The sequence below is a fragment of the Psittacula echo genome (genome assembly GCF_963264785.1).
Source record: "Psittacula echo genome assembly, chromosome: 17".
Lineage (NCBI taxonomy): Eukaryota > Metazoa > Chordata > Aves > Psittaciformes > Psittacidae > Psittacula > Psittacula echo.
In genome coordinates this window covers 6,816,121-6,832,571 of record NC_137753.1, presented here as the reverse complement: position 1 = coordinate 6,832,571, position 16,451 = coordinate 6,816,121, and the positions used below count along the sequence as shown (strand labels likewise).

The following is a 16,451-nucleotide window of genomic DNA, read 5'->3' as shown; positions in this document are numbered from 1 at the left end:
CATGTGTGATTTGGCCACTCTGAAGGGCTCCAAGGGGTCATGGAGAAGGACTCCTCTGTCCACTGATACACCTTCTCCCTTGTACAAGGCTGGCATCACGCTGGCCATGCAGGAGCATGGACACCTCTCATGGGCACAGGTACTCATGAGAGGCTCCTGAAGGAGAAGTTTCTCAGAGACCAGCCAGGATGCTGATGCCAATGGGCCGAGGATGTGCCAGTAGCTGCAGGGACCAAGTCCTGCATGGATAAATGAAACGAGCCTTCTCCAAGAGCATTGAAGGGCTCAATGAAAGGACCTTTCTGACCACCGTGTCCCCCTGTGCTCGGTGTGCATGGCAGGGACCTGTGTAACAGCCCTTCCTCCCCTGCCTCCCCTTCCTCTAGGCTCCCTCTGCCCACCCCATGCACACCGTTAAAGCTGCCCCGTTCCATCTCACCACCCCCCTGTCTCTGTACTCGTGTGTGCTTCTCCAATGATCATCCCCATGATCATCCCTCTATGGTCCCCAGGCAGGAGAGGGTAAGTTGGTGTTAGAGTTTATTACTTAGATGAGTCTTCAATAAAGAAAAGGTAAGTGAATATTAGCATGAAGAGCTTATGCCCGCATTTGCCAGCGTCCAGCGGCGCTCTCATTTGCAGTACTTGTTCCACCTCAATCACATTTTAGCTAAACCTTAAGGGAGTGGATATTCCCACAGCCAAGGAGGAAATGTGAAATGCCCATCATAGAGCACACGGCACCGTTCTCACAGGCTCCTGACCTTTTATCTCCAGACCTTGGGGAACACAGCTCCACTTTCTCCACGCCACTTCATATCCCTTTGCTTGCTCCTCTTTGGAAAGACCCAGACAACCGGTCTCTCTTCCATCCTTCTGCTGTGGAAGGAGATGTGATCTCCTCCTTCAGCTCTGTCTTTTTGCAGTGATCACCTCTTAGGAGAAAAGAGCAATTTCACAACATCCCACCGCCTTCGATCCTGTATTTGACTTCTCGCATACCTACACCATCTCAGGGCACCAGAGGATGTTGCTCATGAGTGCCTCTGAACATAATGGTGCATTTTTTCATAGCGTTCATAAGCATCTGCAAAACTATTTTTAACACTTGCGTTGGCAAAACCCAGGTACTTTTCTCTCCAGCTTCCTATTAAATGCCATTTCAGCAGTCTCAATTTCAAGGATGTCACCCTGTAATTTTGTAGTATTAAGCAGAGACCCGACTCTGACATTTCAACTTCTCCAGCTTCCTTTGAACAAGTTTAAAGCTATTTTCCAGAAGACTTCTGGGCTGGGGATATCTTGGCTTACATCCTTTTCTTTTAGAAGTCTTTAAAAATCAAAGCAATTAAATCGTGCATCTTTTAATGTCATTATCTCTGTCAGTATGTAGAAGGTTGGCAGCTTTTCATCAGAGGTTACCTACTGGGCAGATTTATTCTCTAACGTTGCAATTTCTGCCTAACCATAAAATAATCAAGGACTAAACCAAAAATAGCCTCCAGAATACAAAACCCACCTTCTGCCAGTCAATGTCTCATGGCTGTAAAGTCTTCTGGATCAGATTTACATGCATAACATGACATTCTGGTGATGAGTCCACCCATTCTTTGCTATATATCTAAGGGTTTTTTTTCTTTCTGTATTTTTTATAACACAGATTAACAACTTGTATTCTTGGTCGTTGCATTTCTCTCCTTTCTGGGAAATTGGGAGTTCCTTGTGATTTATATGTTTTTCTTCACATTTGCATTCCTTCATCAGGTTTCTTTCCATCTCTGCAAGGTCCTGCTTATGATGGGCATTCACTTTGTCAAGAAGACCTGACACGTTTCCAGTCCCAAAGGAGATACTTCTATGAAGTTTGCTTTTCCTGAAGTTTCTTTAAACTCTACAATTAGCACACAGCCACCAATGGATAGTTTCTGCAGTCTAGTCCAAGGTTTACCCGTTCCATCTAAGGTTCACCTGCCTGCGCTCAGCTCTCTCATCATAAACTGGGTTCGTATTAGCTGTTGAACAAAACATCCAAAATTTCCTGCCCAATTCTGCAGTCCTAAATCTATTTTAAATGCTTCAAAAGTGCCTCTTCTCTTTAATTTGTTCCCATGGATACCATTCAGAAGTTTCATTCATTTTAGGAGTGCAATTTCAAATCTTCAGTGCAATCTACCAGTTGACTTCTGCTTCTTAATTTAGCTGGAGGCTCTAAAACCTGATTTCAGACATTGCAACGGCAACAGAAACACGGCTGCCTTCTGCTCCTCACTCCTCTCTGCAGCCCCCTTGTCTCCCCAAAGAGATTAAATCCTCCCTTGAAGCTTTTCTGGGGCTCTGCTGCGTTCCTGGGGTCCCAGCACAGGATGATGCTTGGTTGACCTGTGCCATCCTCTTACCCTCCTCTTTTTCTCTCTGTCTCATCCCTGCTTCTGTTTCCAGGGAGCATCAGGATTCATCACATGCATGAATCTTTTGTTTAGAAATAGATGAGCTCAGAAATGCTGGAGGAAAGAGCTGAAGGGGAGAGGGAGCTGCTGGTTCATCCATCAGCTGCCTCCGGGCAGGACCCTCAACAAGCTGAACAGGTTGAGTGAGGACTCAGGCTCTCCAGTGTCACGTTTCAGCACAAGCCGTCCAGGGCCAGGTACCCTCACAAACATAAAGGGATGTAAAAGCCTTATCTTGATTTAACTTTGCACAGAGAAACCTCATCACGATGTCCCTAATGGAGTGGGGAGGGCAGCGGGTTCCAGCCAATGCCTGTGTGGATGGTGGCTGGAGACCAGTAAAACTGGTGAAGACACCGGTCCACTCTGGGAGGGGTGTGAAAGAGCACTGAGGTCCCTGAAGAACGTCCCTTTACCACACAGATGAGGGACTGAGCATCCTGAGCTGCGAGGTGCTGGGCAGCACCCGGGTCTCAGCCGCTGCTGCTCTCACCCTTCTTCCCAAAGGACCAGACCTGCTCCTCACTGGACCATGGAGCATTTGGGGTGACAGGAAAAGGCAAGGCAGGACAGGGGGAGGCTGATGTCCGTGACAGCCTGCAATCACATGTATCCATGGGGCTTCTTGCTGTTCACACACCCTTCACGGAGGTTAGAAAAACCTGCGATTGGGAACAGTTCCTCCATCCCTGCTGAGCTTGGGAACATTAAGTAGGTGATAATAAGCGGTCCCCGAGCAGGAGGGCCTGCTCTCCTTTGGAAAGTGCTACTCGAGACAATTTATCATTCAGACAAAGAGGGGAAAAAGGGTTAAACGCTGCCCGGCCTCCCCAGCCAGAGGTGGCTTTGGTTATCTGCAGCACGGCTCCAGGGCTACATGGTGCCTATACATGTTTGGGGATCAAGAGTTTAGTGTTCAAATGATAAGTGATATCTTAAAAACAGAAGTTTAGCAATGAATCTTTACCAACAATACCATACTATTAGTTAATAGGCAGAATTAACTCACTGGCCCCGGGCCAAGCCCGTCACAGCCAGAGCCAGAACAGCTGAAGCTGCTTTTCACTTGGGTTTTGCTTTACGGGATTTGCTGCTGCAGGCGGACTCCAATTTCTGTGAAAATAAGCTCGTGTTTTCCTCCTCCTGACCTGCCCCTGGAAGCTCGAGGCTCCTTGGAGCCCCAGGGATTCAGCCAGGGGCTGAAAAGCTTTCTTTTAGCATGCAGAGATTGAGCAAGGGTGCTGGTCTCCTGCAGGGCTCCAGACCTGCTGCCTGCCTGCTCTCCATGGGTCTTTACAGGCAGATTTACTGCTCCAGATGCCACCATGGGACTCATTCCCCATCCCTCACACCCAAAATTAACTGCCCTCTCCCTGATGAGGGGATTGAACTTAAGCAAGTGGCTTTGAAAGAAGGAGCTTTCCTAGACCCCAATTACAAGAAGCTTCTCCTGGATCCTTCTGGTAGCTGGGGCTGCTTGGGTGATGCTCCCTCTCTCCCCTGGCTCCAGGATGCTGCACTGAGCCTGGAGTCTGTGCATGACAGCTCTACACCACCCGTTGCACAGGCGCTGCTTCACTCCTGCTGCTTCCCTTTGTGTCTGCCATGACTCCTGATTGTCGCCCGTTGCACCTCTTTAACCTTGCAGAGGGCGAGAGGAAGCCACCTCCTGCAGATGTGATGAGCCAAAGGCTTCATGTGCAAATGAAACCTGTTCTTCCTGCACCAGGAACTGAAAATGCTCCAGTGAACGCGTCACCATCAAACCCATTTTAATGTCCTTTAGATGTCATCTCTCTTGGCTCTGTCTGCCTGGGAACCATCTTTTGATGTAAACTAACACGTCGGTGTAACCAAAGTGGTGCCTGTCCCATTTCTGAACCCCAGTCCTGCTGCTTTTCCCTTACTGGGAGAAGCAGCACTTTTTTTGCAGCAGGGTTTGAGAGTTTGATGATGGCACTGCCCAAAGGTCAGATGTAGGCAGCATCTACCAGTAAAACCAATAGACCTTGCCTCCCAAGGTGGGACCCACTGCTCGGTTGTGGTCAAGTCCATGAGACAGTGCTGCGGCCACTTGTCATCAGATGGCAGCAAGGGGAGCATCACGTCTCCTGTCTGGGTGAGGACAGCAGTGAGGACGAACAGCACTCCGTGGTCCATGACCATTTTACACAGAGGCCACCAACTCTGGTACAGAGGGAGAGGAAGGTGCAGACCTGGACACTGAAGGCGGTTCGGCGTCACTCATCATGGAGTCATGCTTTGTGGCACTTGCTGGTTGGTTTGCCACTGTCATAGGAAGCTCTCCTTGGGAGCAGAGTGAAGGCATGAGGTGGGAACAGAGCTCACAGTTCATGACTTACCCTGAAGAGCATCGTCAGGGGACAAACTTTACTCCAAGGAGTATGTAAGAGCTCCAAAGTCACTGCAGCAGTCAATCTGCATAGTCCAAGCTCCCATCTCCAGCAGCAACAGCCTAAGGGGATGCTCAAAGGAGAGGGAAGGTCTCCAGTGACTGTTGCCTCCTCAGGACAAAATTCCCACTGTGTTTAGCAACCCAGCCCTGGAGAGCCGCAAGAAAATCCTGAGGGTCTGGGTGGACACTGGCAAACAGACACGGCTGCTGCTTCCTCTTGGACTCCGGGAAAACTGTGCGGATCCTCTGGGATGCACTCGCAGGACACAACAACAGCCTGGGGGGCTGGAAAGATTGAAACGATGGCTTGAGAAGGTTGGGGATGGAGAGCGCTTTCTAACATCTGATGGGAAATACTGAGTGCTCCAGAGCAGTGGGGAGCAAGGGGACTATAATGGAGCCTGATACCTGGGCTTCTTGTCCTGCACAGGAACACATCCGGAGGCAGTAGCAGCAAGACCACTGCTTGTCCCTTGCCCTTCTGCCTCCTTCCGTGATGAATTGAGCTCTCTCCATGCAAGAGTGAACCCTAATGAGGCACTAAAGATGAAAGGAGGTGGGGCACAGGATTCTCTGGAGGCTGCTGCATTGAATGTGAGGCCAGCCTGTATGACCAGTAACATCTGCTGTGGTAAGAGCTTCCAAAGGTGATCAGAGCCTGAAGCTGGCCACAGTGAGTTGGGGAAGACCACTTGGCTCATGCACATGGCCAATACCATCAGGGAGCCCTGATCGCCTCCAAACACTTGTGAAGTGCACAGGGGTCAGATCTGGAGTGTGATGAAGAGGTGGAGCTGGGTCAGCTTGCACCTTCGGGGAGAGTACTGCTTGACTTCATGTGGTGTGAATGGGGCTTGTGACCAACTCACAATGGCCCCACACAGAGGGAATATGAGTGAACTTGTGCTCCTGCCCCACCAGGGTTGACTCCAAGGGGTATTCTCTGGGCACCCTGGGCCAGCGCCTCAGCACCCTCACAGGGAAGAGCTTCTGCCTAAGAGCTCATCTCGGTCTCCCCTCGGGCAGGTTCAAGCCATTCCCCTTGGCCTGGCCCTACAGGCCCTTGTCCCAAGCCCCTCTCCAGGTTTCCTGCAGCCCCTTTAGGCACTGGAGCTGCTCTAAGGCCTCCCCTTAAGGAGCCTTCCCCAGGCTGAACAACCCCAACGTTCTCCTGCTGGTCATGTCCCCTTCCCTGCCTGCAGCCAGCTCACACACCAGCACTCACACCCAGCACACACACCAGCATGCATGAGCTCACACACAAGCACACACCCAGCTCATACCCAGCGTACACAAGCTCATACCCAGCGCACACAAGCACACACCAGCTCATACCCAGCACACACCAGCAATCACAGCAGCGCACACCAGCTCATACAAGCTCATACCCAGCACACACCAGCAATCACAGCAGCGCACACCAACTCACCCTCCTCCACCTCCCTCTCTCCCCGGCTCTAGGGATGCTCAGCCCGGGGCCGCGGGCGCTGGGCCGGGCAGAGGCGGGGGCATCCCTCGGGGACCCGGCAGCCGGCCCCCCCCGCCCCCTGCCCGCTGCCTGCGGCGCTCGGCCCGCCCCGGCGGGGCAGATTTGGACTGAACCCGCGGCTTTCTGCGGGTGATCGACAGCGCCGGGAGAAACCATCGCGGCGCGGGGGGAGCCGCCGCCCGCCCTCCGCCCGCCGCCCCCCGCCGCTCTCCCGCCGCCCTCCTCCGCACTCCCCCCCAGGGCCGCCGCCGCCGCCCGCCGCCGCCGCCCAGCCGGCCGCCGCCCCCGCCGGCCGAGCGGCTCCCCGGGGCGGGGCGGGGCGGGCGGCGCGGGGAGCTCCCCCGCGCGGCGGCGGCGGTGGCTCGGCCCGGCCGGCGGTGCGCTCCGTGCCCGCGGCCGTGCCCGCGCCGGCGGCGGCCCCAGCCCCAGCGAGGGGCTCGGCTCGGCTCCGCCGCTTCCCCGCCGCCTCCCCCCCGCCGCCTCCATGGAGCGCCGGCCGCGCCGCCTCTGATGCCCGGCCCGGCGCGCACCATGGGGCCGCTGTGGCTCTGCTGCCTGCCCCTCGCCCTCCTGCCGCTGCTCGCCGCCGTGGAAGGTAAGGGAAAAGGGGGGGGGGGGGGGGGGGGAGGCAGGGGCCGCCCTGGGGCCGGGCGAGCCCCACTTCGGGTTTTTTCCCCCTTTTTTGGGGGAGGGGGCGGCACTTTGTGTGTGCCCCCCCCCCCACCGCACCCCTCCAGCGCTGGAGGGAGGTGAAGTTTGGGAAGTGCCGCCGCAGCCGGAGGTGCCGCCGCCGGAGCCCGGTGCCGAGCCAGGGGCCCCTTGTGTGTCGCCGCCCCCCGCGCCGTCCCCAGACCCCCTCGGTCTCGTAGCCCGTCTCCCCGCCATCCCTTCGCCAGGGCGGGCATCCCCCGCCGGCAGCTCGGCCGGCTCCCGGGTGCTCTGAGGGATGCCCGGGCTCCGCCGCTCCGTGCCCGCTGCGGGTCGAAGCTTTGGGCGCAGCTCAGCAAGGCCGTGCCGGCATCCCCGAGCTCCCGGCCGGCTCCCTGCTGGCGGCGTGGCTTTCGCGGCTCCCCGCCGCGTTCCCCCGGTGCTCAGACAAAGCAACGGCAGGTGGGGAGCTCCACTGGGGAGGGTCCTGGGTGGGAGCCCGGTCGTGGGGTCCAAGAAAGGGGGGGAACTGGTCCTCCCGCTCCCAAGCCCACCCCGGCCGAGCCTGCAGCCCGGGCACCCCAGGCAGCGCTGGGGAGCGGGGCTGGGCAGGGGTGAGGGCATCGTGTCCGGCCAGAACCCGGCTCATCCCGGAGCAGCGCGGTCCACGGGTGGCTGCCCGCTGCGGGAGGTCCCTGTGGTCCCCCGGTTCGTTGGCCCGGGGCGTGGAGGCGCCGGACGGTGGGAGCCGCACGGACGGTGTTTGTCTGGAACATGGATGAGGCACCATTTATTAAGTTGGAGTTTTGGGAGATGACTCATAGGTTGGCCAGCTATATACATCGTGATATTTACAATATGGGAGCTTGGCATAAATAGGACTATTTACGTCGCAGCGGAGAGCGCTAGCCAGCTATGCTATTCAAATGAGCCTGGTATGGTTTTAATTATGGGGGGGAAGGGTTGGGGTGGTGAGCGTGTTTGTGGGAGCATACATGTCCACGTGGGACATCTGGCCTCATCAGCTGGTGTAGCTGACACTGACAATGGGGTTTGTGCCTGGCCAGCGGGGCCGAGCGGGCTGGGCTGTGCAGAGCCATTGGTGCTGACTACAGCAGGAGATGGAGCTGGCACCTTGTGCAGGGACGGGGTGACACCATCACCCCACCCTGCTCTTCCTGCACCCTGAGAGGAGCCACTGGGCAGTGCTGTGGGATGGTGACCTGCTCCTGGCACACTGGCGTGCTTGCGTGGAGAAGTGGGTGACTTTGCCACCATCATGGCAGAAGCAGTGGGGACTGGAATGCAAGAGCACCTGGGCTCCTCCGGAGAGATGAGGAATATACATCTGGGAATGAGGGTCCAGGCAGCGCTGGCGGGGGCTTTCATCCACCTGAGATGATCTCCAGAAGATGTGCTTCTCCATGGATGGGGATGCACACAGGGAGATGGTCAGTGAGGACCCAGCCCTGTGCTTCCAGTAATTGTCCCCATCTGGGGCTGAATGTGTTGATATAGGCTCAGTGGGGTCCTCCCCTTGCCCCTGCTGTTGCCTCCTGTCTGTCCTGGGGTTGCAGTGGTCACTTGCAGTGCTGGTGTGGGCAACCACCTACCATGTCCCAGCCTTTCCGTACTTGCAAAGGCTTCTGGACAGCTGATATGGTAAAAACATGTGGGACGCAGCTCCTTAGGAGCACCGCTGCTCCTTCCTTCCCTTTGGGAATTGCCTCTTCCCGAAGCTCCCTGGGATGCTTGGGCGCAGTGGCTGCCTGCAACTCCAGATGCCCTGGGCCCCGCTGGTGTGAGCAGACTTACCTGGTAGCCACTGGCCAAGGAGGTGAGGGCTGGACCCTACCACATCACCCTGGCTGCAGGTACTTCTGTGGTGGCGATGCTCTCCATGCTGCCATCACCAGCTCCGGCAGATTCCCAAGGCCAAAATGGGGGCAAAAAGGGGAAAACCGCATCCTGGTTATTTGCCTGAAGATCCTGCCACTTGAGTCCTGTTTTCAGCTCTGCTATGGAGCTTTTCTCTGATGCTGGTAATTTCACTTGTCTCCTCTGTGCCTCAGTTTTCCTAATTACAAGGCGTAAAATAATACCGGCATCTTTCCCAAGGGAGCCGCAAGGTTTTGTTAATGAACATGACAAAGTGCTTTGGGATCCGTGGTTGAAAGTGCAGCCTTTAGTCAGTGCGCCTGTGTGGGGGGTGTTTATTTATCTACATGCTTTATATTTCTCTGTATGCTATATATTCACTTGCATTTAACAAACCTTAATTAGAAACAAAGCCGATAGGGAAGGAAATATAAACAGGAGTGTGCATGAAAATTGGAAGTTGATTACTCACTGGCCGGCAGAATGCGTGGCTTGGGCTCGGGAGGGAAGGCTGCTTGGTTAAAACCGGCACTGTTAAAAGGGAATGTGAAAAGAACGTAAACCATAAATCAATATGGAAAACGGGGAGGTGGATGACAACGTACATAAAGCAGAGGTGAAGGATTGCGTACAGTTGTTCAGGCAGTTGCAAGGTAACATATCTGCAGCTGAGAAAGTTCAGGCTTTTGAAAGGAAAAGTTCTTTTTTAGTGTGTTTTTAGACAAAAAAAACCACCAAACCAAAACCAGAAAGTCAAGAACAAAGGAGCCGGGGCAGGGTCTGGAGCCCACACTGGTTGGTAATGGTGCCACTATCACTCACGGCTCCTCTTTGTGTTCCTGCTGGTGTGCATCTGGAGTACTGATGCTTCCAAGGTGTTTTCGGGGTGAGCTGGTGAGGGCACTGAAGGTATTTTAAACCCAGCAGCCCGGCTGTAACTCGTGTGCGAGGCAGGAACAAGCCCCCAGAGGTGCTCCTCTCCCTGCTGGAGTCAACTTTCCATAAGCCCTGTGGTGTTGGCCGGCTTCCCGAGGGCTGGAGGAGAGCCAGAACACGGGAAAGGAGGGACGAGGTGGCCCTAATACCTGTGAGGGTGCAGGTGCCCTGGGAGGGGGCAGTGGGCTCTGATGGGCGAGGGAGCATCGCCTGGTGGGAATTGTGCTGGGAAGCAGCATCCTGGGAAGTGCTGATCGTCCTTCTGTGCCAGGCGGTCGTGATCCTGAGCTCATCCATGGGCTTGGGGACGGGGGTGCTGGGGCAGGATAATATCCTTGCTTGGATCGGGTATGTCTGGGGCACGCTGTGGCTGAGGTGCTGGGCATGAATACGTGTGCCCCATCCTCTGAGCAAGCTGGAGACAGGACCTTTGTGTTTCTGCGTGGTTAATAATGTATTATAATGTGCACGTATACATTTATTATACTGCATACATGTCTGTACTATACCGTATACTGTATTTTATGCATTCTGTAACATATTTTAGTGTTAAAACATGGTTACTTCTATTGTACACATGGTCAGGACTTGCTGCTAAGCACCTCCATAGCCTTCTCCAGGCCCAGGGCTGGAGCGACCACAGGGATTGACTTGTGCCTTGTTGGGTCCAGGTCCATGGTCTCAGTAGAGAAGGACTTGAGCCATACCTTCGGGGTTGCAGGTCACACCAGGGCAGCAACAGGACCAACTCCTTTTAGAGACCAAATGAATTGATGCCTGATTTGAACATCTATGGAGCTGCCATTGCCACTCTGCTTCTCTGCTTTTCCAATGCTGAAGCAGCAGTTGCTCCCGTATCCCTCTGTATTTCCAGCTTCTGTGGGTGATCAAAGCAGGAGGGGGATGCCAAGGGGACAGGGCTGTGGGGAACCATGACCTGGAGGTGATGTGACCACTGATGTTCTTTGGAGAGGGATCTGGGGATGTAAAGGGTGCCTTGGGAATGCTTGTAAGGGGCTTGGAGGCTGTTCCCCAAGGGTGGGAGCAGCGGTCCCCTTTGCAGGCGGGCTAAGGATCTGCTTGCACTAGTTCTTTGTGTACACATACCTGAGCTGGCTGTAAAGAGGGGTGGGCACCAGCGGGGCTGTGAAACCTGCTTGAGGAGCTGAGTAAATACTGAATGCTGCGATAGCTCCCAAGGCCTGAGTGCCTTTGTGTGAGTTGAACTGGAGCTGTGTTAAGAGTCTGAGCCGACCACTCCGGCCCCAGCACTCCTCACAGACCAACCCTGCTGAGCTGGGTCCTTGTGCATGGGTCTGCCTGGGAGTGGGTATTGAGGTCCTGTTCCATGGAAGGAGCTTTATTTTACCAGGAAAGACCCGTCCTGATTTGCAGTCCCTCCCAAACCTGGCTTCTGGTTTGCAGAGACGTCAGACTGAAGCGTGGCTGCCTGTTGCATCGCGTCGGGATGGGGGTAGCAGGGAGGTCCTCGGAGGCAAAGGTTCAGCATTAGATAAGGGGGTAACCACGGGGCCTCCTGCGATAAGGTGCTGACGTGCAGCCAGGCAGGAGGGAGGGAGAGGCAGCGCCTGGGAGGGTTAGGAGGGGGCTCTGCCCTAGCTGGTACCCAGGGATGCAGGCAGCACAGGGAGCGAGTGTTGCTGGGGATGCTGGAGGCAGGCGGGGACCCCTTGGGGGCCAGGAGGGAGGAGAGGTGCCCCACATGTGTGTGCAGGGATGTATCAATACCAACTTCATACAGGTATCAGGTGTTTTAGGCATCTGTTGAGTGAATGGACGGCACTTTGTGCCAGGGTGCAAGCACAGGGGTGGCTGTGCGGGGTGTGCTGGCTCTGCAAGCGAAGCAGGATGGAGGTGAGTAGCCCAGAACTCCCCCCCGTGTGCTGAGCTGCACCCCCAGAGTGTGAGCAGCAGGTAAAGGAAGGGATTCTCCCTCCTCTGCTGCACTCTGAGGAGACCCCCCTGCAGTCCTGATCCAGCTCTGGGGCAGCAGCACAAGAGGGACGTGGAGCTGCTGGAGTGAGGCCAGAGGAGGCCACGGGGATGCTGCGAGGGCTGGAGCAGCTCTGCTCTGGAGCCAGGCTGAGAGAGCTGGGCTGGGGCAGCCTGGAGAAGAGAAGGCTCCTGAAGGGGAGACCTGAGAGCAGCTCCAGTGCCTAAAGGGGCTACAGGAAACCTGGAGAGGGGCTTGGGACAAGGGCCTGTAGGGACAGGCCAAGGGGAATGGCTTGAACCTGCCAGAGGGGAGACTGAGATGAGCTCTTAGGCAGAAGCTCTTCCCTGTGAGGGTGCTGAGGCGCTGGCCCAGGGTGCCCAGAGAAGCTGTGGCTGCCCCATCCCTGGCAGTGTTCAAGGCCAGGTTGGACACAGGGGCTTGGAGCAAGCTGCTCCAGTGGAAGGGGTCCCTGCCCGTGGCAGGGGTTGGAGCTGGAGGAGCTTTAAGGTCCCTTCCAACCCAAATGGGGCTGGGGTTCTATGAAGGAGTGCTGTGCTGTGTGCTCTCTGAATTTCCATGCTCAGGGATGAAGGGAGCAGCATTTGGTTTCCGCTACCCCTCTACCCTGAATTGTGGCACTGATTGCTAGATGTTAAGGGATATAAAGGGGCTGGTGAGCTCCAAAAGTTGGTGGAGTTTTATCAGTCGGTCTAACAAATCAGGTTTTTAGCTCAGAGGCTGACCAGTGCATCTGTAAAATGACCAGCACTTTTCTGTATGGCAGCCTCATACTGGAAAAATACTACGTGGTAACACTTTGCAAGTAAGGCAGAATGAAGGAGGTCGCCGAAGGGAGAAGCTGAAATAGTGACGTACTTGCACGTGATGAAGGAAATGATATTAAAACTCAGAATAAATGGATGTGGCCATTTAACGTGTGAGGTTTGGTTGGGGTTTTTGTACATATATCTTGGTTAAATGGCAAATGGAAGGAGGTCGCTGGAGGTAAAAACACGTTCTTCAGATATTGGAAGCGGTATCTAAAAGGGGAAGACAGGAGAGAAAAATCAGAGCCTGTGGCGTAGTGAATGTAAAACCAGCTCTGTCAGGCTGAGAGGAGTTTGGAAAATAACTTGGGAGAAGGAATTAATTATCCCCCCAAATTCCACCTCAACAAATGGGAATTGGGAGGGTAAACCCAACCGGGATGGAGCAAGTGGGGAGATGGGAACTACTTTAGTGCACCCCCCCAGATGGCCATGGCCAGGGGCACTGCTGCCAAGGAGTTTTCCTCCCCAGGGCAGGGCTGAGGGATGGCCCTGAAGTGGTGGCAGAAGTGGAAATAAACTGGTCCAATGAGTATTGGGATGAGCATCCTTTAAGAAGAGCTCCTTGGGTGATCCAGGAGACTCCAGACCAGTAAGTTTAGAGGAAGGGCTCTCATGGATTAAAATGTGCTTAAAGAGGGGCAAACAAAAGAGTCAGTTTTCCCACTGGATGGGGGTCAGCGTGAGGTTTGCGCTGTGCGATGTACTTATAAATGCATTGGGAAGGGGTGGGAGCTCAGAGGCAAGAAAGTTTGCAGATTATAGGGAGTGATTGAGGATGGTAAAAACAACAGTTGTCTTTAAAATATTGGAAAAGGATCTCATGACACTGGATAACCAGGCTATAAAGTGGCAGATTAAATGTAGTCAGTGATGAATGGAAAGGGATTCACAGGAAAAAAATTACCCTAAACCCATGCATGCACAGTGGCAGTCTTTAAATTACTTATTAGCATTTTAAGAAAGAGATCTTAAAGTCATTGTGGATGGCTCTTTGAAAGCATCAACTCAGGACTGGGAAAGGCTGGGAAAGGAGGGCCAAGACACTTGCGCAGGCGAGGTACAGGGGTGGGGGGGCTTCAGGGAAGATGCAGATTGTGGGGGACACGGCGGTGTGAGGAAGAGGGTGATGGAGGGATGCCTGTTCATTCTTTTATCTTATTTTCACTTGCTTTTGAGTTCTGAAGTAGCAGGTTTAAAACAAGGGGCAGTGGAGGGTGGAGGCGGGAGTGCCTTGGGCAGGGTGAAGCCTACCGCTGTCTATCCCAGGCACCGGGTGCTTAAGGAAGCCCTCGATGCTGGGCTGCAGAAAGCAGGGTGCTTTTTGCGCTTCCTCCCTGAGCATCCTCCTGGTGTGCTGCTAGTGGTGGGAGGGAAACCAGGAATCCCTTTGGCTCAGCCTCCTGTCACAGATGTGTCATTGCAGGGCTGTGCCAAAGGGAAAGGTGCCTTCTCCAGGTTCCAGTGCTGGATGGGGGCTCGATGGGGGGCCCTGTTCCCCCGCAACTCCCAGCTTGGCTTTCCACAGCATCTACAGCTTCTGGGGCAAAGTGCCGTGGGGGTCTGCATCACTTTGCATGCTCACAGCCTTGGCTGTGATGATGGAGGCTCCGGGTGTGGGAATGCCTTCCATGCTTCCGCAGGCTCCTGGTTTTAGCAGGGCGGCTGGGCAAGGGTAGGGATCCCTGGAAGATGCCCGTTGCTGCTCTCCTTTGCCCTTTGTGCGTTTGGGAGGGTGAGAGCATCAGGGAGGGCAGCTCAGCACTGGGTTCAGGGAGTAGCGAGGGCAGCCGAGCGTGTGAACGTCCCCGTGGCGGAGGGGATGCTTCGTCGCGCCGGCTTGTGCTCAAAGGGCCAGACAAAGGGAACAATGGGCTTCGCGGACGGGCTCCTGGGCAGCCTGTGCTGGCTGCCGAGCCCCCGCCATGGGAGAGGAGAGAGAGGTGGTCGGGGGCTGCCTGCGAAGGGCTCAGCAACCCCTCTGCTCCCACCCGGGCTTAAGGGACAGCAGGCTCAGAGCGGACGAACTGTGTCGAGGTGATGGCTGTCACACGCTGGGCAGCAGGCTGCCTGTAGCCGCCTTCTTTGGGGTCTGTGTGCCCAGCAGCAGGCTGAGTGGAGGGCTGCTCCATGGGAAGTGTCGCCCCAGCTCCCAAAAACGTGTTCCTGAAGTGTGTGGGGCCGTGCCGGAGCCTGGTGAGCTCTGGTTGCGCATCCTCAGCGTGGCTTGCAGGGACCTCACTTGGAGCATTGTGTGCAGTTCTGGTGTCCTCAACATAAAAAGGACATGGAACTGTTGGAACAAGTCCAGAGGAGGCCACGAGGATGAGCAGGGGCTGGAGCAGCTCCTGTATGGAGCCAGGCTGAGAAAGTTGGGGCTGTTCAGCCTGGAGAAGAGAAGCTGCGTGGAGACCTCAGAGCAGCTTCCAGTGTCTGAAGGGGGCTACAAGGATGCTGGAGAGGGACTCTTCATCAGGGACTGTAGTGACAAGACAAGGGGTGACGGGTTCAAACTTAAACAGGGGAAGTTCAGGTTAGAGATAAGGCAGAAGCTCTTCCCTGTGAGGCTGCTGAGGCACTGGAATGGGTTGCCCAGGGAGGTTGTGAATGCTCCATCCTTGGCGGTGTTCAAGGCCAGGTTGGATGAGGCCTTGGGTGCCATGGTTTAGTGTGAGGTGTCCCTGCCCATGGCAGGGGGGTTTGAAGTGGATGATCTTAAGGTCCTTTCCAACCCTGACTGTTCTATGATTCTAAGAGCATCTTTGCGGGGTTGGTGCTGTGAAAAAGAGGGGGAGAGCAGAGGCAGGGAGGGTTGAACAGGGGCTGGACCCCCTGGACCCTGTATCCAGACCCTCTGTGAGCCTGAACAACTTCAGCAGAAGGATACAGGGGAGAGAAGGCATCTCCGTCCTCTGCAGCCCTGGTGCATAGGGGTTGTGAGAGGCTGTGGATGAGGAGCATCACATGCACCATGCTGTGGCACTGCAGGTTCTTCCTATCCCAGAGTCTCTCAGGGCAAGGGAGGACTGATTAGGGCACTCTGACAAGGAGTTCTTGGGTCATTTTTGGTCTCCAGAAGAAATCCTGCTTTTCTGAGCCTCCCAGGAGGCCACTCATTCATGCAGGGTGGCCACTGGACCCCAAGTGCTTGGCTTGGGTTGCTCACTGGGACTAGAGGGTTGGGATGTGTCCGAGGACAACCTTGGCAGGGATAGGCTGTTAAGTTGCATCCAGGTGTGTGGTTGCTTTCACCGAATGACTTAAACGAAGGGCTTAGTCCTAGGACATGCCCAGGACCATGCCTTTAACCCGTATCTACCACCTATTCTGAGGATGTGTCTGAATAAGCTGTTTGTGATCTTGAGTAAGAGACAGGGATGCTCTGGACTGACAAATCCGTGTGCAGCTGGTTTAAGGCAAGGTATGGTGGAAAGTATTAGGGCTGGAACTGCTGAATGAGTTGGGTGCAGCTGCAAGGAGGTTGAAGAAGCCCCGGGCCTTTATGGACCCAGCCAGTGCACGCCACATGCTTGGGTATGCGATGGGCTGGAGCACGTGAGGGGTCACGTCTCGCCGCGCAGAGGTCACAGTCGTGTTTCATGATGCGCTTGGCTTCTAAATCCCATTTCCAGGCTCCACAACTGCAGCTCAGAAACCTTCACTGTGAGCCCCGCGTCATAAATCTGTGCCTTTGGTTTCTCTTAAGCCGGCCTGGTGTCAAGGGACAAAGCGAGCAGGAGAAAGGCATGAACTGGGAGCAGCAGGAATGAAGTAAAGCGAGGTGTACGAGTGTTTTGCCTGCAGAGAAGGGGCTGGCCAGGCTGCAAGGAGTTAACTGCACTGTGCCAGCTTT

The 16,451-nt window shown here is 55.1% G+C and overlaps 1 protein-coding gene across 2 annotated transcripts in view; it reads left to right on the top strand.

Moving 5' to 3' along the window:
- Positions 1-6,862: 6,862 nt before the first annotated feature.
- EPHB2 (EPH receptor B2) overlaps positions 6,863-16,451 on the top strand; it is a gene marked incomplete at its 5' end in the record, with an annotated part of 106,738 nt that continues 97,149 nt past the window's right edge. For both annotated transcript variants that reach the window (XM_080631102.1, XM_080631101.1), the window contains one exon: positions 6,863-6,947. In XM_080631102.1, coding sequence (XP_080487228.1) covers positions 6,863-6,947 — 85 coding nt within the window. The remainder of the gene's footprint in view (positions 6,948-16,451) is intronic.